Source organism: Podarcis tiliguerta (genome assembly GCF_965153285.1).
Source record: "Podarcis tiliguerta genome assembly, chromosome: 10".
NCBI lineage: Eukaryota > Metazoa > Chordata > Lepidosauria > Squamata > Lacertidae > Podarcis > Podarcis tiliguerta.
In genome coordinates this window covers 46,938,977-46,964,317 of record NC_139543.1, presented here as the reverse complement: position 1 = coordinate 46,964,317, position 25,341 = coordinate 46,938,977, and the positions used below count along the sequence as shown (strand labels likewise).

At 47.3% G+C, this 25,341-nt stretch overlaps 3 protein-coding genes across 6 annotated transcripts in view; 2 read left to right on the top strand and 1 right to left on the bottom strand.

Moving 5' to 3' along the window:
- Positions 1 to 1,498: 1,498 nt before the first annotated feature.
- On the bottom strand, positions 1,499 to 8,926 carry TST (thiosulfate sulfurtransferase; the record flags this gene model as incomplete). The annotated part of the gene is made up of 2 exons (XM_083400846.1): positions 1,499 to 1,995; positions 8,329 to 8,926. 2 exons carry the CDS (start codon positions 8,924 to 8,926, stop codon positions 1,697 to 1,699), a joined length of 897 nt encoding a protein of 298 aa, XP_083256972.1. The 3' UTR covers positions 1,499 to 1,696.
- Positions 8,927 to 9,155: 229 nt separating this feature from the next.
- Positions 9,156 to 17,660, top strand: MPST (mercaptopyruvate sulfurtransferase). Of its 2 annotated transcripts, none has more exons than XM_083400840.1 (3): positions 9,156 to 9,292; positions 13,988 to 14,640; positions 16,920 to 17,660. In XM_083400840.1, exons 1-3 carry the CDS (start codon positions 9,276 to 9,278, stop codon positions 17,216 to 17,218), a joined length of 969 nt encoding a protein of 322 aa, XP_083256966.1. In that variant the 5' UTR covers positions 9,156 to 9,275; the 3' UTR covers positions 17,219 to 17,660. The 2 variants fall into 2 exon arrangements, with proteins under 2 accessions (XP_083256966.1, XP_083256967.1); XM_083400841.1 differs by lacking the exon at positions 9,156 to 9,292 and adding an exon at positions 10,553 to 10,691.
- A 4,855-nt stretch (positions 17,661 to 22,515) lies between these two features.
- The window catches only part of KCTD17 (potassium channel tetramerization domain containing 17), a 35,584-nt gene continuing 32,758 nt past the window's right edge, over positions 22,516 to 25,341 (top strand). Inside the window, exon 1 of one of the 3 annotated variants that reach the window (XM_083400851.1) lies at positions 22,516 to 22,760. In XM_083400851.1, the coding sequence (XP_083256977.1) occupies positions 22,545 to 22,760 (216 nt within the window). In that variant the 5' untranslated portion in view covers positions 22,516 to 22,544. The remainder of the gene's footprint in view (positions 22,761 to 25,341) is intronic. The other 2 variants (XR_014502385.1, XM_083400850.1) reach the window with 2 other exon arrangements.

Sequence of the window (25,341 nt, the reverse complement as noted above, 5' to 3'; positions counted from 1 at the left end):
AGGTTGCTTGAGAGTAGCCAGGCAGGACTCCAACCTGTCTTTTACAGGCTTTATTTTGGTGCAAACTATTTACAGTGAAGAGCCCCAAAGCTCATGTCTGGCTCAATCGCTAGCAGAATCCGGGAGTGGTCGTCTTTTGGACCTCCCCCAACATAAGAGTTTCATTACCCCCAGCCTTCTCCTTCCCTCTTTGCGCCTTAGACTACTGCACAGGATGGGCGATGGCAAGGGCATGTTTCCCTCCTGTCCAGCTTGCCCAGGAGTGGTGTTAAGGCTTCCACCAGCATCCTCTGGTCCTTGCACCTCTTCCCCACTGGAGGTGGGGTTTTCCTCCTCCCCGGAAGAGGAACTGCTTCACAAGATTTTCGGAGGCTCCCTATAACACAACTGCCCTTCTATTTCTCACCTCTGAGCCGATGGCAGTTCCTTGACAGCGTGTTTTCGTATCTGAATGGGTTAGCACATATTCATTGCACTGCATGTACACATGATGAAAACTGCACCCGATTACAGCTCTTTGCCTCAAATATATGACAAAAGTCTATTGTAGCTCTTGAAATGAGGCAGTGCACATATGCAATTCTATGCATCATGCTTGGCGGCAAGTCCCACTGTTGAATTCAATAGGAATAACATGTGCGTGGGTTAAGAAATCCCCATTTCTTTGGCTTTTTAAAAAAACAACAACGAAGTCTTATGTAGGATTATCAGTGCAATCTTCACTGAGGGAAAAAAAGTCCTGTTTAATTAGTCCATCTTGCCTGATGCAAGATTGCATCAAGGTCTGTGTTGAAATCCACTGAGTAGCTGCATTTTCTTCCAGCACGTACACTCTCTAGTGCTGGCGAAATATGTACCTAGGCCCTGATTGGCTGAAGCAAAATCACCTCTTCTGTACGAAACCTACTCTTCTTATAGTATAAAAACTGGTCTTTGACCTGGGTCTAACTGCCCCCATTCAGATGAAGGATTGTGAACTGCAACAGCCACATATGTCTGCCTGGATGAAGCTTATTGGTGGGGGTCTGTGACTCTTAATAGTGTGTATTAGGGTGAGGCAAGCTAGCTTTGTTATCTTATATTCTGCACTCGAATTCCCCAAAGGTGTTTTCATTTCGTTAGCCTTCCTTGACTGTCTTTATTGGTAAATGGTTCTAATGTTTAGAATTTTCTTCACTTCAGCATGGCTTATTGAAGTAAGCTTGGCTCCTCAATTGCACACTACAGCAGTACCTCGGGTTAAAAACTTAATTCAGTCTGGAGGTCCGTTCTTAACCTGAAACTGTTCTTAACCTGAGGTACCACTTTAGCTAATGGGGCCTCCCGCTGCTGCCGCCACGCAATCTCTGTTCTCATCCTGAAGCAAAGTTCTTAACCCAAGGTGCTATTTCTGGGTTAGCAGAGTCTGTAACCTGAAGCGTCTGTAACCTGAAGCATCTGTAACCCGAGGTACCACTGTACTGAGAAATAACAAAAATTCACATAGGTAAAAGGCCACTTGACCTGAGATTCTGCTTTATTCCATTACCAATTACAAAAAAGAAATAGGAAAAAAACATAGCGTTCAATTAGAAAACTAAAAAATTTATAAAAGACTACGAACTTCACATTTCCCCAGCCCTTGATCTTTGTCAGGAATAATTAAGAACCCAAACCTCGGTGCATGAATAACAGCAGCAGACTGATACTGCTTTGCTTATGCCTTATGGCGTTTCCACTCTGAAATTTTAAGCTCTGGCGGGGCACGCCGAAACCACTCTGACCAAGATCCATCGTAGATGGCCACATCTGGTGTGCCACACAGGTACGCCGCCAGGGCAATGTGGCAGGCTGTGACCCCCTTGCGGCATGTGGCAATCAGAGGCTTTGAGAGATCCACTTTCTTCTCCTGGAACATGCTCCGGATCTCTTCCGTGCTCTTCTCAAATCCTTCTTCAGTCAAGAAATTGAAAAAAGGCATGTTCAGAGTTTGGGGGATGTGGCCTGGTTCAAGCCCTAGAATAGAAGGAAGAGACAAAAGAGCCTCCATTTAGATATGGTGGCAAAATAAACCAATGCAGACATCTTAAAGTTGATGCTTCAAAAGACTATGGAGGCAAAGTATCTCAAGAAAAGGTTAGAGAATATGCTGACAGAAAGGGTTTAAAAAGGCAATTCTGGAAGGAAGGAAGGAAGGAAGGAAGGAAGGAAGGAAGGAAGGAAGGAAGCTACCTGCAATTATGTAAAATAAATTCAGTTTAAAAATCAAATGATGATGATGATGTAAATTAAAGTAAATTATGTAAAATGAATTCAGTTTAAAGATCAAATAACAACAACAAACAACAATTTATTATTTATATCCCGCCCATCTGGCTGGTATAAACTACTTCTGATACAAAACAGTTATAATCTGGGACACATCTACAAAACTTGCATTAAGTGATGAATCAAGGTATTTAGCCAGAAATATTCACAAACAACACTGACTCAGTAAAATTGAACTGGGAGATCAAGAAAGGATCTTAAATTATTTTCTTTGGTCTAAGTGAATCAGCCTGATCTGCACTTCCTAGACTAATATGCGAATTGGAACGTTGTTACCCTTTGGTTTTTGCACTTCTCTGAATTTTGCAGTGTAATTCTCAAGCAACATTGCAAAATTGTACTTTTCTTTAATCAGTACTTGAATCAACATAAGCTACTTTGGGTTGCTTTAGGTTGCCCTGGGCAAAATAAATGGACTAAAAAATTCAATAAATAGTAATAATAGGAATGATAATATCATGGACAGGACAAATTGATAACACTAGACATTCTGAGTATGAGAAAAGTGTTTTTCTCATATCTGTATTTAGAATGGAAACCACAGGTATGCAAATTTTGATAGTATGGAAATAATTTAAAAGAAAGGATATTCAGAGTTCAGTGTTTGGGTTTGCAACACTCCAGCAGTACTGGAAGTGCTCACTGTCTCACAAATTCCAGAAATGTCATGGCTGGTTTTGATTACCTGATGGTAAGGAACAGGCACTCCGCACATGATCAAATGCAATGTCTTAATTGTTGTGTGAAATATCCAGTAACATAAATGTTTGTAGGCTGAGCTTCACTAAACTCTGGCTGGGATGACTGCCCAATTGCCACAGATTTAGGATGAGTTCATATGAAAAATCTGAAGAAACCACTAGGGCGGTCTGCTGATTTTGTGTATTTTTATATGTATGATGGATAATTTATTTGAAATATTCTAGGCAACCTAATTACCAACTAGCTCACAGGCCATTTACAGGTGCTTCCACTGAAGTGATAAGCCACAATCTTGCTGTTTGGGTAGAATTATACTTCTCAAATTTGCCTTAAATAACATGCATATACTGAGCACATGTGAGGATGGTGGTTGATAGAGAAAGCAAATTCCCTTGATTGACTCATATTGAAAAGGAGGGATTCCTCTGTAGCATATTAAAAGTCTCTGCAGGTAGAGGACACATTTGGAAACCATGTATCATGTCCCACCAAATGAAGAAAACCCCATCAGCCAAGAATGTCAACCACCATTGATCAAGCTTATTGGCTTTGCTGCCTGTCTGGGCCTACCAGAGTCATGAGACAAGTCACACAAAATGCACAGCTTGGGGTGAACTGTGTTTGGCAGGTCAGCTCAGGACATTTAACCAAGTAATCAAAGCATTCACCCAATCCAGACTTCCTTGCCACAGCTGTTCATCTGAATCTCCTCTCCCCCCCTTTTGAGAAAGTTGAAATCTCATGGGTCAGGGCTTTGTGTTGTCAGCGTTGGTCAAGTGTCTTGCAATGGGACAGCATTTTAGCATCTGCTTACACTCAGGTAGCACCATAATGTGAAGTTGCAATAAACTATGGCGCTGTGGGTTAAACCAGAGAGCCTAGGAATTGCCGATCAGAAGGTCGGCAGTTCGAATCCCCGCGACGGGGTGAGCTCCTATTGCTCGGTCCTTGCTCCTGCCAACCTAGCAGTTCAAAAGCACCTCAAAATACAAGTAGATAAATAGGTACCACTCCAGCGGGAAGGTAAATGGTGTTTCCGTGTGCTGCTCTGGTTCACCAGAAGCAGCTTAGTCATGCTGGCCACATGACCCGGAAGCTGTACGCCGGCTCCCTCGGCCAATAAAGCGAGATGAGCGCCGCAACCCCAGAGTCAGCCACGACTGGACCTAATGGTCAGGGGTCCCTTTACCTTTACCTATGGCATGCTTGGCTCCCCTCCACCCAGTAAAACACACACACAAAGTGGAGTAGTATAGTAATTAGCCCCACTTTTGACTCTGATTGTAATGGTCTTGTGGGGATCCTACTCTTTAGATCAGGCTTCCTCAACCTCGGCCCTCCAGATGTTTTTGGCCTACAACTCCCATGATCCCTAGCTAGCAGGACCAGTGGTCAGGGATGATGGGAATTGTAGTCTCAAAACATCTGGAGGGCTGAGGTTGAGGAAGCTTGCTTTACATTGTAATGTGGTAGGCCAGATCTACTGTATTTGGGGGCCCTCCTGCCGAGCTGGTCCCTGGATTTCTGCCCTTCCCCCCACCTGCCCCTGATAGCACCACTGCATTTCTGTCCATGTGCACACACATAGCACACACACACATAGCTCGCGCACACACACTGTACACAAAGAGGAGCGAATGGAATGCTGAACCTGCAGCAATTCTTTTGGAAACATGCCACAGTTGGTCTCTCTCCACAATTCCAGATGGACATTTTTCGTCTCATTTGATTCTTGATTTGTCTCTTCTGTGCTCCGCAGGAATTGGCTCTGGAGCTCATGGCTTCCCCTGGACATTATCTCAACATTAAAGAGCTAAAAAAAAAATAGAACTGACTTTTTAATAACCCCCCCCCCATCCTTCCCTTTTGACTACTGTGTTTTGATATCATAGCACATGCAATAGCTTCCCGCTACTCCATCTGCCCAAGCTTTGAAGAAAACCAGAAAAGCTACAGAATATAATAGTAAACAGATCCTCAATGTTTACTTTCTCAGTAGTATCACATAAAAGTTAGGTCCCTGGGGCTCTCCATTGGCCATGCCCCCTGCAGACCATAACCCTGGCTAGCTCTGCTCCATGCCCTTCTCAAGTGCTTTTGCTTGACTGAAAGGTGTCAGGTGGCCAAAATGTAGCTTACTGTACAAACGGAAGAGCGCATCTTGTCTCTGGCCCACCACCAACATGTGGCCCCTGGAAGGTTGCTCCCATTTGACCTGGTGTAAGTGAAAAGTAAAGGGACGCGGGTGGTGCTGTGGGTTAAAGCCTCAGTGCCTAGGGCTTGCCGATCGAAAGGTCGGCGGTTCGAATCCCTGCGGCGGGGTGCGCTCCCGCTCTTCGGTCCCAGTGCCTGCCAACCTAGCAGTTTGAAAGCACCCCTGGGTGAAAGTAGATAAATAGGGACCGCTTACTAGCGGGAAGGTAAACGGCGTTTCCGTGTGCGGCTCTGGCTCGCCAGAGCAGCGATGTCACGCTGGCCACGTGACCCGGAAGTGTCTTCGGACAGCGCTGGCCCCCGGCCTCTTTGAGTGAGATGGGCGCACAACCCTAGAGTCTGTCAAGACTGGCCCATACGGGCAGGGGTACCTTTACCTTTACCTTTTTAAGTGAAAAGTATGCAGAAAGAATCTGGGCCTCCTATCTTTACTAAATGTCCTTCATACAAGTTGCAAGAAACCTGTGTGGGATAAGAACTTCCTACAGTGAAGGACCGGGACTCAGAAAGCTAAAAAAAATGTGCACTTGTCTCCCACAGAGGCTACTCCTATCCAAAATGTTGCTTTTTTCAGGTCATGCAGCTGCAGTTAGTATATAAAAGGGCTTTAGCAAGCAGATAGTGGGCTGCCAGAGTAAAACTTGCAAACTGACCCTTAATCTTTTCCAAGAAAGATAATAGCTGTGTGAACATAGCCATGTGACATTTTATAGGTATTTATGTACACACGGCTCTCTGAAGCATGAACCTCCAACCCCACATGCAACTTGTCACACATCCATGCCTATGTAGTTTACCACATGTTGCTGGCATCCGTCTGTCTTGAAAGACAATGGAGTGTGCCTCTGGGGGTGAAGTCAAACTGCTGCAATTGCAGCACCAAAGTGACCTCCCTGGGGCACAAGCCTGGACAGTGTATATGGAGGTCCTGGGCTGCCTTCATTGATGTGGTCCAAAAGAAAGCAGAACAATACATTTGACACCAACTTGGCTGCAGGAGTTGCCGGAAGGTGTACAAGGCCCCATCCAACCATCTTAGGGACTCCGCTCTGGATTTGTGTAGGGTTTGCTCCTTAGCCTTTTCTTCTCCTGCAGATGTCCCACAAGGCAGCAGAGGTCTAGGATGAGAGTTTTCCTTCTCCTTGAGAAGCTACCTTCCCCAGGTTGATGAGCCCCATCTGCTCCTCACTTCCCTCTACAGAACATGCAAAAACCAACTTCTTGACCGTTGGACCCACTACTGGTCTCGTCCGTTCAATCTGCTGGAGCCTGTCTTCGCATGCAGGGGAAGTCCCGAACTCACCGAGGGATTGGGATCCATTGGCTACTCTCACTTGGTTTAGCCGGCCAGTGGAAGCCATTTCTCAGGGTGTGGCTGCTGTCGCATGCTGACAGCTTCTAGGAGCCACAGGTGATTGCTGACTTCAGGGTGGCGACCAAAGCTTTGACAAATTGCCCCATAAGGAGCACAAAACACACGTACCTACAGCTAAATCGCCACATGCATATTCATCTGAATTCAAAGCCAACCACAATGCTGAAGATTATTTGAGAAAAACAATGTAGCATGAAACTAATATAAGCCGTGTGAACTAGGTATATTGTGTGTAATCACAGGCTGGGCAGAAGGACTTAGTTATCACTCAACAAAACAAACCAGGGCTAGGGTCACCACCTGTAATTCCTGGACAGCCACCAAGGCCCCAGAATCTAGGAGGGCCCACCAGTGCTGATCCTCTTACTCAGTTAGCCCCCCCCCCAATCATTCCCACATCTTGGTTTTACTTAAGCATGGGTTGCTGTGTGCTGCATGCCCACACTTTTAAATGAAAATGTCCTGGGGCATTGTAGACGATTCAAAATGGTAGGCGGATCTGAGCAGTGCCAGTACAAATGCAAGATATTACACAGTGCATAAATAAAAGGGAGGAAAAATCTAAAGAAACTGGCCGTCACTGAGTAGATTAGAGGAATGAATGCAAATTCTCTTATCTATATCACCAACCTACAATTTAAATACTCTCTTATCTTTTTTGTTGGTGCTTTTGATATACCTGTATATATTTTCTTACACGGAAGTGTTTCCTCCGTAGGAAAACATGTTAAGAGCGGAGAGAGCAGTCCTCTATTTTTTCTGCTGGGGATACAATGCTGGAGTGGCTGGGCATGGCGACCCTGGTTAACTTGGTGTTTATCTCAGGATTCTGTACCATGAGGCTGCCATTCCTCTCTGACATATGCACAGATGCACACAACTTTCTGCCACTCCCACCCTTTTGGCTTTTGCCCTTTGTCCAGGCTGATCAAAAGTAACAGCTCAGCAGTCTCCCATGCATTGCCAGGGAGGGGGAAGAGTATACAAGAATGTGAGTGTTTGTTTGAACAGGCTGTTTTTTGGACAATTAAGAGGCAAATACTAGTCAAGCTGGTTCTCTGAAATATATAAGGAAGAGCCGCATTTCTTCAAAGAGCTGCAGAATCATCAAGTTACCGGAGAACCTGTTTTAACTTAAGCTGCTTCTTATTACGTTCATGCCTCACTTTCCTCCAAGGAGATTGTGGTGCTCCCCCCCCCCATTCTATACTCACAAAATTCTTGGAAACTGTCAGCGGCAATCATAAATGTCAAGAGTACAGCTGTTACCAATAGAGATTGTTGGAAATAGACCCAGAGCACAAAAGATAAGTTCATCTGCTGCTTTTCTGGCTATCTATAGTCAATATAACTAACTGCTTTTGCCATATATAGGGGGAGGAGAGGGAATCAGAACTAAAGATCTGTCAATGGGCTATTTTTCCGGTCATTCCACTCTTCTAATAGATGGTTGGTGGGGAATCCTAAGTCTAATTGTGTCCAGACTTTGAAGGATATAAGGTTCTGCCAATATGGACTCCCTATTAGACACCCACCTCGGCCCTGTGCAGGATTACTCATAAATATCCCACTTTGTTTTTGCTTTTATGCATGCACAGGATTGTAGCCCAAGGGGGCTAAAGGAATGGATCTACATTAGTGGGAAATGAGTGTGGAGAGAGGGTCACATCAGAATGAATGCCAGAAAACACTCCTTTGCAGCTGAAGGTGGTTCCAGATACCGTTCCTACCTTGTGTCCCTGGCTCAGGTTCTGTTCCCCGATATCTCCCTTCAGATCTGGAATCCACCACTTGGAACCGCTTGGATTCCAGGTTCTCCAGCATATCCTCATAGGTCTTCAGGAGCGATCTGTTCAGGCTGGCTTTAAAAACGGCCGGCTCTGGTCTGGTGCTCTCTGATGTCACGGGGTGCCCTTCTTTCACCCAGTTCTTGAACCCCCCATTCAGCACGGAGACAGTTCGGTGCCCAAAGACACGGAACATCCACCAGGCCCGCGGTGCGTAGAAAGTGCCCAGGTTGTCTCCATCGTACACCACGACATGGGTCTGGTTGCTGATGCCCAGGCGGCCGACGTAGTCCGCAAAGTGCTTCTCGCTGGGAAGCATGACCTCGTAAGGGGATGACTTGTCTTTGCATTCCTCGATGTCGAAAAAGGAGGCTCCGGGGATGTGCCGCTCCCTGAATTCTTTCTGGGCATCTCTCTTGCCACCAGGTTCATACCAGGAGGCGTCCAGCACCCGCAGCTCAGGCCCAATCTTATTGGCCCGCACAGCTTCTGCTAGCCATTTGGTGGAGACCAGAGCTCTATACAGCACTTGTTGCACCATGTCAGCTAAGGTGCTTTTGGATGGATGAAGACAGAACTCGCAAGCAGAAAGGAATATGCAGGAGAAAGGGGAGGGTCTCAAACTCACAAGCTCTGGTGTCTGGTTCCCCACCAATAAAGGAGCAAGGGGCGGAGAAACCAGGACGAACTATGTCCATTTGTATGCAGACCCGTCCTTTGAGTGAACACAGGCCCTCCCCCACAACAGCTGCCAATCCCAAAAGACCTTTTCTCCCTAAACGTTTAGTCTGTTTCAAGTACCTCAATCAAGTCCTAGCAGAGAACAAAAAATCTCTCTCAGTTCCTTTCTACACCGGCTGTTACGGGGCGTGCTGCAACCAGAAAAAAATATGTTTGAAGTGCTACAGTAAGTGAGGGTGCAAGAGTGTGGTGTGATTGGCTGAACTGGCAGTGGGGCAAAGGGCTAACCTGAAAGGGGAAACTTACCAGTTAGCTTCCCAAGAAGGCTGAGAATGTGGGGTCGCAAAGGGCAAAGAGGAAAAGTTGAGAGAGAACTCGGGCTATGGATCTGAAACACCCTCCAGCTGTTCAGAACTCTACCCAGATCCGTTACAGGTTCACAGGCAGGCAGCCCACTGGAAACTTTTGCTGCCTATGCAGGGCAGGCCTTTGGTGTGTATATAGTTGTTCCTAACGAATTTGAGCATTAACCCAGAAGTGAGAGGCAGAGCAAAAAATTAAAAATAGCAGACGCTGTTGAGTGTCTCTTGGCTCTAATCCAGAGGAAATATCGGGAGGTCTGAAATAATAACGCTGCAGCCCTAAAGCCCACTTACTAGGGAGTCAGCCCTATGAAACGCAAGGGGGGACTTTACTTCCAGGAAAGCATATATAAGACAGCCGGGTTCCATGCAGTTCAGAGCTTGTGAGAACCCCGATTCCTTTTAAGAACAGGGTGTTGTTTACAGCAGCACACAGTAACGCTGCAAAACTCGCCCAAGTTTACAAAGGAAGCATGTGAACGAAATCCACGCGCCCAGGACCTTTAACAAGCAGAAGTGACTAATAACTATCTTTGTTCTTTCGGACGGCCTATCCCTCCGCCTTCCAAGTGTTCCTCCTTCCTCCTGTCCTTGCCAATGAGAGCGAGGTAGCAGGGATTACTCCCCGTTATTGGGTCAGCTGCAATTTCCACAAACGCCGCTTTGTCTGCTTTCAGGAAAAGGGGTAGGATGGGGAGACAGGAGACTTTGATCCCTGTGCTGTAAAACTAGCTGGAAGATCCCAGGCCAATGTACGGCTGGGAACACTCCCTGCATGCTGCTTACCCCCCTTGGCCGAGCTTTAAGAAACTTGGGGCACCCCCAAAAAACATATACACGCCTCTTTCTTTTAGGTTCAGGGGCCTGTTGCTGCAGGGAGCCGGCGGGGGGAGCGCGGAGCCTGCTCTAGAGCCGAAAGAGGCTCCCGAGGGCTTCGCACTTCGCCCAGTCTCCCTCCTCTCTTTGCCAGGGAAGGAAAGCAAGGCCGCCTCCGCGGTTCGGTCCCGAAGGGGACCCGGTCTGCTCATTGGGGACGGAGACGTCGCGCCGGTTTCCCCTCCTTCCGTGCCCCGACTTGGTTTGCCCCGGCAAACTCCTTTCTGCTACTGGTTGGCAAAGTGGGACGTGGCCTTTGTCTCCACCCAAAATGCACGTAACGGCCTAATGGACGGGGAAGGAGGCAGCCCCGGCGGGCGATAGCGGCGTGGGGCCCTCGGAGCGAGCGCGATCGCCCTCGGCGGGATCTGTCGGAAGGACGAAGAGGTACCTTGGTCGAGGGGAGGCGGATCCTGTCGGGGGTGGGTGGCTGAATGGGGCGTGAAGCCGTAAAGGCTTTTGCAGAGAGGGGAGGCCCGCACCATGTGCTCGGGAGACCGTCGGATTCTGCAAGCATTTCCCCTGCTCAGGAAGAGACGGGAAACGTGGGCGCTCGATCCGAGGAGATCGTAGATTTGTAGAGTTGGAATGGGACCACGACGGTCATGTAGTCCGACCCCTTGCAATGCAGGACTCATTTTCCCAATGTGGGACTCGAACCCACAACCCTGAGCTTAAGAGTCTCATGCTTTCCCTACCAGAGGTGCCAATTTGAATTAAAATATTGGGAGGGCACACACCAGGTAAGTCCCGCCCCACATCAACAATCACATAACACGAGGCACATGATGCACACTATTTGAATGGCACTGCCCATCAACCCTAGGAGTTGGTTTCTATGCTACCTACTGAGGTATCCCAGCTGACATCACCAGCACTATTTTGCAGCTCTTTAAGGGTGACCTTGGGCCAGGCGCATGACTTTCAGCCTACCCAGCCTCATAGGATTGTTGTCCAGTGTCAAATAGAAGAACTGTTTCTGCTGGATCAGGCCAAATCAAGGCCCACAGCCCGGCAGCCTGTTCTCGGATGCTTCTGCGGAAAGCCTGAAAGCAGAACCTCAGTGCAAGCAGTGCTTTCCCTATGTGGATTTCCAACAACTGGTCCTCAGAGGCCTGTTGCCCTTGGCTGTCTATGTAGAAAACAGCCTGTGTGAGCTTCTCTTCCATTGACTTGTCTAATCCTCTTTTAAAGCTGGACCCAAGTAGGTAGTCATCGTTGCCTCCTGCGGGAGACAGTTCCATAGTTGGAATATGTATGTGTAAAGAAGTGCTTTATTTTGCCTGTCCTGAGTCTTCAAACCTTCAGCTTCCCCAAGAGATGGGGAAAACTCACATTTACACTTCCTCTCACCTGTTGTGCCTGGGCACACACACACTCATCTCATTTGCCGTCTTTTCTAAGCTGCTTGAAAGAAAGGTGGGGCAGAAATAAAAGCAAACTCTTAAAGTCAGAGGGCAGTTGCTGTCTTATCACTTCCTTGTCTCCTGGAAGTCAGAAGTTTTCATGTCTGCAAAAAGAGGAGCTGGGGCTCTTTCGGAAGTCAGACCTGCCCCCGCCCCTGCCCACATACTCTTACCTCTAATTCTGCAAAATCTCATGCAGCTCATTCTCTTATACAACTGTCAGTGGTCAGCCACAGAGCATGCGGCTCTGAGCAAGTGCAGAGTGCATTTGTGCTGACAGCTATAATTAGTCAGTTTCCACAGAGCTAGGAATTATGGGAGATGGGATTGCTAGTCTGATTAGAGTTGAGCTCAGGGCTGCAAAAATATAATCAATTAGATGAATCCATTAAAAAAAACCATGCCCTCTCAATTTAGGCAGTAGTTATAAAAAAAGACATACACAAATTTGATTTCACAAATTGATATATAGATATATATAAAACCACATACATAAGAATTTCTAAAACTTGCAGGTGTTAGCAGCAGACTATAGACATACTATAGCAGCGGACTATAGACATCTTTCCACCTATGTGTGTGATGCCGCTCAAAAAACTGCACAGCAGCTTAACACAAACATCTTTAAATCAATAGTGCCTTCATAAAAAATATATATATTAATTTATACTAGGACCAAATGTGGCTTTTCTGCAATGACGGAAGGCACTGCAATCACTGTTTTTTTAAAAAATCGATTCACATGTGCCAGATGTGAGCCCTGGTATTTGAAGTTGGTTCAATGACTAAACCCTTCTGAGCTGTGTCTCAAGTTATGCATTGGTTATTAGCAAGTTGTGCCGTGGGAAAACCTGGCTGTCCTGAGTCAGAAAATTGGCTTTTAATGGGGAAGATTGTATGGAGATTTGTTTCCGAGCATCAGGAAGGGTGTGCATATGTGTGCGGTCACATGGCCACTTAAACTTCTGTTTAAAGCTTACAGCTTGCTGTGTTGACTCAACATGGTTTGCTCTCTGATAGCAACACGAAGTGTGAGACCATTCATGGTTCCTAAAAACTTAATAAACAAATAGGAAGTAGGTCAGTGAGTGTCTACTGCTGTGAACATTACCACAAGTGACAATGTTTACAGCACCAACGTAAGTTGCACACACTAAGAGTAGAAGTGTGAAACACACATACTCATTCACCTCTGACAAATAGTCTTTCTGTCTTCTGTATAAAAAACTTCCGGAGGAGAAGATGGATATGTTTTCCCTGGGCTGTGTGCTCTTTTATATCAAAGAAGGTGTTCAGCTTTCCCTTACCAGCCAACCTAAATCTGCTCCCTTTCTCCTTGAACTTAATTCTTATTGACTTCCCTCTCCCAGCATATCTTGCAGACAGCAGTTCACCTAATTCTTTGAGACAACATTTTAGACTGAGCAGGTAACTGAAGACTGTTGTAGTGGTCCTGAATCTTTATTTGCTCCCTGCAGCTAAACAGGGAAATGTTCTCATGATTTGAGAGAGAGTCCTTTCAGGTGTCCAATCTAGCATAAGCTTCTAACCATATTTAATTTACGAAAGAAACAATAGCTCTCTGATTCTGGCAAACACGCAAGACAGTATGCACACAAACTCATTCACCCCCTTGCCATTTTTGTTGCTTTCTACAAGTTGGCGAGTTTGTTGGATCAAGAACACGGCATCTAAGTCAACCACATAATAGGCTAAATTTGTCTTTCTATTTGTCTACATTGAGGTTGGGGAACTTTTAGGCCCAATGGGCCAGTTCTTCTATCTCCACCCACCCCACGGACCCAACTTTGATAGGTAGGTGGGCCGTGCACCTGTCAATCATCTGGTGTCATGATAAGATCAGGTGACTGATAGGTGGGCAGTCCCACCCACCTGTCAAAGTTGACCCATGGAGGTGTGGCAGACATCTGTTTTGCCAACATGTTCTCCACAGAAGCAGCACCCAGCAGGATTGAACTCAAGTGGTGGGTTCAGTTCTGCCCTCTGCAGGGATCTGCTTCCCCTGTTGGGAACATGCTGGCAAAGCAGCACCTAGAAGCATTGACACCCTACCGATCAGCTGACATCACCCAGAACTGATGGACAGGTGGGCAAGATTTGGAGGGAAATGGCTTTGTGGGCCAAATTGGAACTTCACTTGGGCCAAGATTGGCTCATGAACTGGAGCTTCCCCATCGCTTCTCTGCATCACGGCAGGTGAACTCCTTCCTATTCTTGTGGGGATGACGTTTGTTGCATCATCTTCTTTCACCATAGTGTGGACAGTCCAGCAGAATCCCAGATACCTCCTGAACCCAAACAGGACTTGAGCACCATGTCTCAGCAGCTTCTCTACCGGGCTCTGGTGTCGGCCAAATGGGTCTCGGAAGCCATCAAGACCCCTCAAGCTGGGCTGGCTGTGCGGCTCCTGGACGCCTCCTGGTACCTCCCCAAAATGAAGCGCAACCCCCGGAGCGAGTTTGAGGAGCGCCACATCCCCGGAGCGTCTTTCTTCGACATTGACCAGTGCAGCGACCGCACTTCGCCGTACGACCACATGCTCCCCGGCCCGGCTGCTTTTGCAGAGTACGTGAGCAAACTGGGGGTTGGCAGCGACTCCCATGTCGTGGTCTACGATGCAAGTGACCAGGGCTCTTTCTCTGCCCCTCGCGTCTGGTGGATGTTCCGGGCCTTTGGGCATGACGCCGTTTCCGTCCTAGATGGCGGGCTGAAGAACTGGCTGCGCGAGGGGCACCCCGTCAGCTCTGGGAAGAGTCGCCCTGTCCCTGCGGAATTCCATGCCTCTCTGGACAGATCACTAGTCAAAGCCCACGAGGATGTTAAGGAGAACATTGAGGCCCAATGCTTCCAGGTGGTGGATGCTCGGTCAGTCGGGAGGTTCACTGGGACGGAGGCAGAACCCCGGGAAGGTAACACGTCTCTTTAGGCCTTGAGGGTAGAAGAGTTGGCTTTCTTTAGCTCAGCGACTGAGAAGGAAAGAAGCAAGGGAGAGGCACCAGTGCAGGATATGAAGCCTCTAGATCAGGGATAATAATAATAATAATAATAATAATAAATTTTATTTACTGTATTTTTCGCTCTATAAGGCACACTTTTTCCCCTCCAAAAATTAAGGGGAAATGTGTGTGTGTCTTATGGAGCGAATGCAGGCTCCATGGCTTCAGCGATAGCATCATGAAGCCTCCAAAGTGCAGTGGGAGCGCTTCCGCTGCGCTCCAGAGGCTTTGTGTTGCTTTTGCTGAAGCCTGGAGAGTGAGAGGGGTCGGTGCGCACCGATCCCTCTTGCTCTCCTGGTTTTGCTTCGCTGGAGAGGCGCTGCGCAGAGAGGGAGATAATTTTTTTTTTCTTGTTCTCCCCCTCTAAAACAAGGTGCGTCCTATGGTCAGGTGCGTCTTATAGAGCGAAAAATACGGTCTACTCTGCCCTCCCCAGCCAATACCGGGCTCAGGGTGGCTAACACCAAATATAAAAACAATTGATTAGAATACAGCTTAAAAAACAAAACTAAAATACAACATTAAAACATTAAAATGCAGCCTCATTTCAATGGAACTCAAGCAAAAACTTTTTTGGGGATAAAAACGTCAAGTCTTCACCAAGGCTAACTATCCAGACTAGTCCTACATGGGCCAGAAAAAAGCTGGGGAAGTCCCCAAATAGGAGTTCCAACACAGAAGGAGAAAGGAAAAAAAGAAAGAGGGGGAAGGAATCTAATTGATTCCAAGCCAAAGGCCAGGCGGAACAACTCTGTCTTACAGGCTCTACTACAAATCCCATCATCCCTCACCACTGGCAATGCTGGCTGGAACCATTCTTATTATTTATTACATTTATATACCACCACCCCCCCCTTCATCAAAACACCATGGGGTGCTTTGCAACAGACAACACAAATGTCAGGGCGTTAAGATAGTATCTGTGCAATATAAAAATTGGAACAGTTATGTAAATACAGTTGATATGAAATCCATCACAGAATACGTTTTCTCATGAAATACAGATTCTCGCAACAGCACGGGAGGAGAAAATCAGCCACAGGGTATCTAAGATGTTGCACAAATTCAGAATCTTCTCTCTAGTCAAAGTAGCTCTCCATCTTGGCAGCCCACAGAAAATGGCAGACCCTCCCAGCTCTCACCTGGGAGTGCCTCCCTACCTCTCACTTCAAGGTCCTTCTGTCATCTATCAGCCACTGTTCTGTGGGTGTGGTCCTTGGCCCCCAATGACATCCCAGAAGAGGAGACATCCAAGGGGTAATTCCCTGTGGAGTCTCCCCCTGGAATTTGCCCATCGCGGGGCAACCTGCTGTTTGCAGCATCCCTGACTTCTCTCCCCATTCTGAAACACATCCATAAGGAGCTTAAGTCCAGCAGCATCTGAAGGGACACCTTTCCCATCCCTAAGAACCTTTCATACAAGGCCTGGTCAACCGCTTGATAGACATGAGTGCAATGTCTTGGTTCTGGAGTTCTAGGGGCTTTTTTTCTACCTCAAGTCACATGTATTCAATGGATGAGGTCTGTAGGGTTGTACTGGAGAACTTGGTGCCATCCAGATATCATTAGGTTAAAATTCCCACCACCCCTGAACATTGGCCATGCTGACCGGGGCTGAAGGGAGTTGGAATCCAACAACATCTGGAGGGCTGCAGACTCTCAGTGCAGAAAGATTTACCTTACTGTGCCCGATGCACAGTTAAGATCTTTGCTGGGGATACTGTAAAAAAACAAAATTGTTTTCTCAAGTGCACAATGATTCCTGGAGCACACTTTAGGCTTAAAGGGTTTCCTCCCCACTTGCTAGCTCAGTGATCAAGCAGGTGCAAGTTTGCAGCTGTGTCTCACTGTCATAGGTGAGATCCTGCTTATATATAGGCCAAGTTCCACAGAGGATGCTCACACACGGTGATTTAAATCAGGCACCCCCAAACTCGGCCCTCCGAATGTTTTGGGACTACAACTCCCATCATCCCTAGCTAACAGGACCAGTGGTCAGGGATGATGGGAGTTGTAGTCCCAAAACATCTGGAGGGCCGTGTTTGGGGGTGTCTGATTTAAATGAAGGCGATTTGAACTGCAAGGAAGAAGAAAATGAACATTGTAAATCTGCTTCTTGAGTGTGTGTGTGTGTCCTAAGCAGTTGGTATAACAGTTTTTTATACTTTTTATTTTGTTTTAACTTTCTCCAGGAATTGAACCTGGTCACATCCCTGGCTCGGTGAACATCCCTTTCACTGACTTCCTGACCGAGTCTGGCCTGGAGAAGAGTCCAGAGGACATCCGCCGCTTGTTTCAGGAGAAGAAAGTGGATCTCTCCAAGCCCCTGGTGGCCACTTGTGGTTCTGGGGTCACAGCCTGCCACGTGGCTCTGGGGGCTTATCTGTGTGGCAAGGCTGACGTGGCCATTTATGATGGCGCTTGGGTGGAGTGGTTCATGCGGGCACGGCCTGAGCACATCATCTCAGAAGGGAAGGGGAAGAGCCTGTGAGTTTTTGGGCCTCTCGCCTCAACAAGGGGCAGAAACTTTGCCTTGTACAAGGGAAGGGCCTGGCATTCAAAAATTCTGTCTTAAGATGTTCTCGCCAATGCGTGAAGCATTTCAACAGCAAATATGGGGTTCTGCTGTCCCTTTGTTGGGCATGAATGATGTCCTTTGTTCACTGCTGCTTGTCTGGGTGGAAGAATGCACTGATCATGGTATGGCAAAATAAGGGTTTCAGGTTGCACAAAGGAGTTGTGGAAGTCCAGTCACATGGGCCAAACCACAGGAAAGGGTTACGTACGGAATCAAGTTAGCACTTTGACCGTGGCAAATTATCTCATCTGACTACACAGTATCAATCGTTTCCCCCTTGTGAATTGAAAGCTGGTTTACTTTTTTAAAAAAAAGTGAATTCTGATTTTTTTTTTTAATTAAAAGCATCTTAAGGAACTTTAATTGTTCAGTGTGTTTGTTTGTCCTGATGTAGTGGCTTCTAAAGCATTTTGTTCAGTACACCATATGTTGTAGATCACAACTTGAGTTAACACAGTTCTGCACTTGACCACAGCAGCATAAATATCGGAAGGGCATCGCCACACATTGAATGAAGCTGTACCCGGGGAAATGCACAAGCGTCCTGGCTACACAGAGCTCTTAAATCAGGCATAGGCAAACTCGGCTCTCCAGATGTTTTGGAACTACGATTTCCATCACCCCTGACCACTGGTTCTGTTAGCTAGGGATCATGGGAATTGTAGTCCCAAAACATTGGGGGGGCCGAGTTTGCCTATGCCTGTCTTAGATCTTTCTGTGGCCAAGGTGGGAAGGTGGTTCTTAATCGTCCATGGAAGGTGTTATAGAAGGGCAGGAGCATCTTATGGTGAGGGAAAACCCTGTATGTTTCAGGTAACTTGCTGTTATTTGGAGATGATCATTAAAAGTCAATTTCCTAGTTTTTGGTGAATAATTACAGGTAAGCATGCCAAAGCCACAAATTCCTTCACTTTAAAAAGTGGTGTACGTTTGTTCTGCCCAAGGCAACAGTCTCAGTTGGGGAGTGGGGTTCTGGCTCAAACGCGGAGTTAGGTTGGACACAAAGTTCAGGGATGCTGGTGTCGGCATGGAGAGGGCCAGGAGGCCAGCTGGCTCGCCCCAGCTGGGCCGTCTCCTTCCAGCCGTCCTGCTGCAAAGACCATCACCTCTGCTCCAACATAAATCAGTGACCTGGGCTTCACAGCCAGGGCACACTATCAGCAGATTGAACTGCGCACACAGAATAGGCGTGAGGCTTGTGGAAGCATACTACAACTACAGATTTATTAATCATAAATCAGGACAAAGAAACATGTCTCTCTCTCGTCTCGGAGAGAACAGAGAAAAACAAAAACTATACACAACGGAAGTTCCCAGCAAGCTGTGCTGGAATGTAAACAGACATGTGACACGCAACAATTCGATACGTCTGCTCCTTAAGGTGGAATGGAAATGTCAACAGCTAGGACTGCTACCACCAGTCCTAGATCCAGGAAGCAAAGTTGGTCAAGTGTAGGTCAAGTCCAAGCAAGGCAAGCTCAGCCAAAGCAGAGGGTCAGTCCAGAAAAACAAGGTCAGGCAAAGCAGAGATCAAAGTCCAAAAAGCAAACAAGCAAGGTGGGTAGCACCCTTGATATCTCCAGGTGAAGTTAGTCTGGACTCAGACAAGGCAGGGGTGAATATTTCATATAGTTATATTGCATTAAACAGGACTGCTGCTTCCTTTAAGCAGCTGGCTCTAGCCTCCAATGAGGGTCAAGCCTATTCTCTAAAAGGGACCCAGCCTGTTTTAGGAGCTGTGGATTCTGGTGATGTGGAGGAGACTGTGGTTGTGCTGTTGCCTCCAACATCACAGACAGTAATGTGACAGCTTTAGGCGGGAGATGTGCAGGCATCACGGGCCCTTCTGGTCCTGGAACTTCTTATGAGGTAGGGATGTCACAGGCCAGCTCAGAGGGCAAATCTTCTTCCCTGTCAAATATGTCCTCTGAATCCAAGAGGTTTTCCCCTGAAGATGAGAGTCGGAGCCACTGTTTGACTCCCCTTGATAACAGTGCTATAGCTATTATGACATATAAAAAGTAACAATTGCAAATGCGCTTTAAAAGTCATTGCTCTTTTTTGCAGTTTAATCTTTGATATATTCAAACACAGACATTTATTAACTGAAGAGTCCCTCCCCCCACCCCCCAAAAACTGGCAAAAGAATAGATATGAATTATACATCAGCAGCAGAAGCATATATGAGAAAATGGATTGTGCTCCTGTTAAGCTGGCAGAGTGTTGATATGATGTGCTTTTAAAATGCGAAAGCCCTTTTGGCTGATAGAAGTAGCTCAGATGTATATATCTGAGAGCCACTCTTATCAGCATATCTCCCCTTCCAGCTCTGTTCTGTTCAGCTGCATTGGAGGGGTTTTTTTTGATAAAGGCTTCTTCGCTGAAAAGCAACAAGCCTGGAAGAAATATATAAAATGATATTTGAATTTCGCTAATTCGCTGTTCTGCTGTTCAGATATGGAACTTGGATAGGAAGGTTTGAAGTGCAATATACAGGGATATTTCACAGGTAGTAATTTATGTGGTTATCCCCTCCCCGCCACCCAGCTTTCATTCTAAAACCATTGCAAAGAGCGGATGAAAGCTCATTTAACTCCCAAAGCTCTATGCCACCTGATATAAAAGGTAAAGGGACCCCTGACTGTTCAGTCGCGGACGACTCTGGGGTTGCAGCACTCATCTCGCTTGAGCCGGCATTTGTCCGCAGATAACTTCTGGGTCATGTGGCCAGCATGACTAAGCCGCTTCTGGCGAACCAGAGCAGTGCATGGAAACGCTGTTTACCTTCCCGCTGGAGTGGTACCTATTTAGCTACTTGCACTTGACATGCTTTTGAACTGCTAGGTTGGCAGGAACTGGGACCGAACAACGGGAGCTCACCCCATTGCAGGCATTCGAACTGCCGACCTTCCGATCAGCAAGCTCTAGGCTCAGTGGTTTAGGCCACAGCACCACCCATGCCACCTGATATACATGGAGCTAAAAGCTGGAGTTAGTGTCTTGACCCTCTAACACAAGTACTTCCATCTGCAAACACTGATCACATGAACCCTTTATATGCACACCTAAACAAACTTAAAGCTGTACACCTTTGGATCTGGAAACAGATCCACTGAATATAGAGCAATGCAAGGGGTGCCTGTGCCAAGTGTGTTCATTTACAATGAAGTCAGTGAGCATGCAAATAAGTAGCGATCAGGATCCCAGAGGATCTACTTTGTGGGGAGCACTGTAAGAGATGTCGATCTGACTGAGTGCTTGTTGAGCTAGGAACAATCATAACCGTGTTCTGTATGCATTCCTCATTCAAAGGAGCTGTTAGCACAGGTGGGTGGAGGCAGGCTAGCACCTTCTGGGATCTATGATGCTTTTTAAATAGAATCCTGATTCAATTAATCAGCTGGAGCCAGGTGCAAAAATAGTGCCTAGGGTGGGTGGACATTTAATGATGCTTGAAGACATGCTCGCCTACGAATTTGTTTTCAGCACCAGAACTGGGCCGCCTTCACACCGTATATTTAAAGCACTGTGATGCCACTTTAAACAGTCGTGGCTTCCTCCAAAGAATTCTGGGAGTTGTAGTTTAAGGGCACTTACTTCTCTCACAGAGCTACAGTTCAGTTTCCTGTGACGAGGAAGACTGATTGTTAAACTACTCTGGCTGTGAATGTGTCCTGTGGATGAGCCACTCTGGCCTCATTATCCTTTCTTAGGAAAACTGAGCCCTGGTTCCCTGCCCAGCCTTTGTCTCAGCAGCCTAATTTTCATTCTGGGGGTGAGCACTGGTGGTGATGGGGAAGGCTTTCATCATTCTCAGCCAGTGGTAAAGAGTGACTGGGGTTGGAATCCTAGAACATCTGAGAACCCAAGGTTGAAGAACACTGTGTTTGGCAATTGCCGAGAGTCCAGAACCTTGCTGTAAATCACCCAGAGCCTCTCCAGTGGATCTAGACCAGTGGTTTCCTGCAGCCAATCAGAAGCTATGTTTTGGTTTTCAAACATTTTGGAAGTCAAACAGACTTCCGGAATGGTTCTGTTCGACTTCCAAGGTACGACTCTAATTCAAGTTTGCATAAATGTGCAATTAACTGTTATTGTTTTGATTTTTTTGTGTTACTATCTTCCTTAGTGGGTCACACAAATGGCTATTCTGAATAATGCACTGGGGATAAGAGTTATAGAACCAAGGGGGCAGCGAATCGAAAAAGATTAGGAACCACTGATCTAAATTGACCTTCTGCCAACTCTTGTCCTAGTTTCTGATAACCTGTTAACAATGAAAGGCACGCACACAGCTCCTCCTTCAAACTGAGGCTACATACATACCATACATTTAAAGCATATCACCCCACACCAAGAATCTTGTGAGCTGTGGCTTGTTAAGGGTGCAGGGAATTGCAGCTCTGTTGGGGGGAGCTACAGTTCCCAGGAATATTCCAGGGGGAAATGTGTGGGATAACCAGCCTCATAAAACCAACATGTATAAATCTAATTAATGCATGAAGGGGTTAATATCATGGAGTTAGCTGTCCTACTAGGCTTAGCTATGTCCACTTCCTTTACATTAGGAGGAACTAGTCTATCAGGCCTATCATTCTCTCTCAGTCCACCAGAGCTCAGCATGTAAAGAGCGTTGAGCTGGTTGCTCCAGCTCAGACCACATGGCTCTCATCAGCCACTCTTGAATTCCTATACTGTACCAATAATCTAGGAACCTTCACCACTTTGTAGCTAAGCCAAGTTTTATGCTTATTGGGTAACTTTCCAGAATGCTGTATGGAAAAGCACATGAATCTGACCTTGGGCGTGTTTGTAAGTAAACCATTTCTAATGTACTAAATGTGTGGTCTTTTCCTGTGCTGGAGGAAGAGGAAAACTTTGGAAGGAACTTAGAAGTGCACATTTTTAAAGGTCTAATAGCCTCTATTTCCATGCTTGACTGGCTTGATAGTTTGTGATTTTGAATCTCTCACCCAGTACTTGCCCCAAACCTGGATCTTGGCATCCAGGCAATCTCCTTTTCCAAGCATACCTATTATTTTTCCATGAACCCACGAAACACGCTTCCAATGCACTCTAACTGTGCGTTGTGCCGCTCCAGCCCACTGGGAAAGCCTCCTTTGTGGTGGCGCTGCACCCGAGGAGAACTACAAGCCCCAGAATCCTCCAGGCGCCCCCACCTGCCTCCGGAGCCCCGCCTCCCCGTGGAAGTAGGAGGGACCGGCGGCGAGGAAGGGAGATGAGGATGGACCGAGGGGAGGCAACGCGAGGCGTGCGGAGGGCTCCTTGCGCGTGGGAGAGCTCCCAGCAGCCTCTGCCCCCCAGCAGCCGAGGCAAGTGGGTGAGGCTCAACGTCGGCGGCACCATCTTCCTCACCACCCGGCAAACGCTGTGCCGCGAGCAGAAATCCTTCCTCTGCCGCCTGTGCCAGGGAGAGGAGCTGCAGTCGGATCGGGTAAGCGAGCGAGCCCGGCGTGCCAGCGCAAAGGATCGCGGTGTTTTCGCGGGACACGTGCGCGCCCTTCTCCTGCCGCGGGGATCGGTTGCGCCTTCGGCTCGGGAGAACAAAGGAGACGCCGGAGGAAGCGCCCTCCGCCGCTCCTGTGTCCCTCGCTCAGCCGTGCACTTTGCAAGGCGCGCTCGCTGGAAGGCGTCGGGCTTGGCTTATTTTTTTTAATTTTTTATTTTTGCAAAGTCATAAGGCTTGCATTGCAAATCTTGCTGGGCCGCTGGATTTCCATGCATGCACCCACCCCCGGTCAGTTATATACAAGCCTCTCTCGCCTCCTTTCTGGCATCTGGGAGATTTGGAAGAGGCGTGCCGACGAAACGCAGCCGCTGAAGGAATCAAGTCGTGGAGGAGGAGCCTGATTCGGGAAGGAGCCTCGTACTGAGCATACAGTATTCGCAGAATTAAAATAAAATGAAACGACGCCTGTTTACTCAGTAGCGTTTTCCCTCCGCGCGCCCGGGCAATTGCAGCACCGCCTCCCGCTTAGTTTACTTGTGTGATGATCAGTTTCCCCGGGGAGGCAATTGGGGTGTTTGGGCGCGCGCTCTGGATCTCAGATGCGCCTGATTTACAGACCGCACTGATGGGCGCACCCTCAGAAATACGAGCGCCCAAAGCGATGTAAGCGCCGCGTTTGCCTCTCCTCTCCCGCGTTGCTGGTTTGCCCCGCTAAGCCCTCACTGGACGCTGGTCGTCAGGACAGGGTAGCGCGCCATGAAGGCTCTTTTGGCCAGCCTTCCGGGCGGCGAATCCAAGGAGGTGTCCCAGAGGCCAACGTGGGGCGTTCGGGCTGCAGTCTGGACTCGCTTAGCTGGGAGTCGGTTCCGTTGAATCCAGTGGGGAGTATTTGAGTAGAGATGAGTAGGATGTATCAGTGTTGAAGACTAAGAGTTGATCTTGGCTCTTGATTGCTCTTGCAGTGATATAAATACTGAAAGTATGTTTTATCAGAGAGGGTAAGCGAATTTTTGAAGTACTGTATGCAGTTTCAAAGTTTCAGCTTCCCAGTTTTAAAAGTCATAGCTGCTGAGAGCAGATGGAAGAAAGAAGTAACGCCAAACCTGCAAATTTGGTTTACAATAGCCAACATTTTCTGCCTTCCCAATCTCTCCCAATTCCTTTCTCTCAATAGCATCATCCTGTTCTGAGGCTTCCTGCCGCCTTGGCTCCTGTTCTTGGCCTCCTGCCTTCCAGCCCAGCACTTTCTGGCCACTGCATTCTGTTGCATTCAATTTCCTCTATCTTTAAGCAGCTTGCGAGAAGCTTCTTTCCCATTCAAGCCAATGTTTCACTTCCTTCACAGTAGTAATGCTGACTTAAGAGTCCAGGACACCCTCTTTCTCAGTAGTTAGATTTATGAGCATTCTGTGACATCACAGCAACAGAGGGGACATACCATGGACTATTGACAGCTACCCATCAGTCAGATGACTGTTGACAAATTGGATGCTGTGTTTGGACACTTACTACCTTTGAGATTTGGTGACCAGAGCTGTACAATATATTCCAAGGTTTGTCCAAAGTAGGGGTGATGAAACTCTGGCACATGGGCCTAATAAGGCCCACTAGGCATCTTCATTTTACCCACAAATCCATTTTGGTCAAGCCTTGCCCACCTGCCCTATACCTAATACAGTGGTACCTCGGGTTAAGTACTTAATTTGTTCCGGAGGTCCGTCTTAACCTGAAATTGTTCTTAACCTGAAGCACCACTTTAGCTAATGGGGCCTCCCACTGCTGCCGTGCTGCCGGAGCACAATTTCTGTTCTCATCCTGAAGCAAAGTTCTTAACCTGAAGCACTATTTCTGGGTTAGCGGAGTCTGTAACCTGAAGTGTATGTAACCTGAAGTGTAAGTAACCCGAGGTACCACTGTGCAAGGTATGTGGCAGGTCATCATTATCTGGCTCAGCCAAAACTGGCCCTGCAAGTTGGTGTTTTGCAAGCGTCCTCTGAAGTGCCTTGCAAAGTGCTCTGCAAGACCTACACATGCCTAAAAAGACTCACTTGACATTGCAGTGCTGTCAGGTGACTATCAGGTGGGCAGATGTGCCCACCTATAAAACTTGGCAGGCAGACCTGCCCACCTATAATACTTGGGAGAAGATAATGATCAAGTCCACCAGCCACTTCCAGTTCCCCACCTGTAAGCTAAAGGCATTATGCTGCTAGCAGTTTTATTTCCATCTGGTTGGTTGGATGGCCGTCAGTCTTTGTTGCTTTTGTTGAGATTCCTGCATTGGTGGGGGGCTTGGGTTAGACTAGGTGACCCTTGTGGTGGCTTCCAAGTGTACGATTCTATGGTGACTAGAGCTGTACTCATTACAATCCACACCATAGGTTTGTTTAAAGGCATTTTGGTATTGACAGTTTTGTTTTAGAGCACAAACAATCCCTAGCACGTAATTTCTGTTTCCACAACTTCTGCACACTGGATCAACATTTTCTTTAAGCTCTTCACCATGACTTCCAAGATCCAATTCTTGGTTGGTTACTCCCAGTTTGCCTTCCACCTGTATAAATGT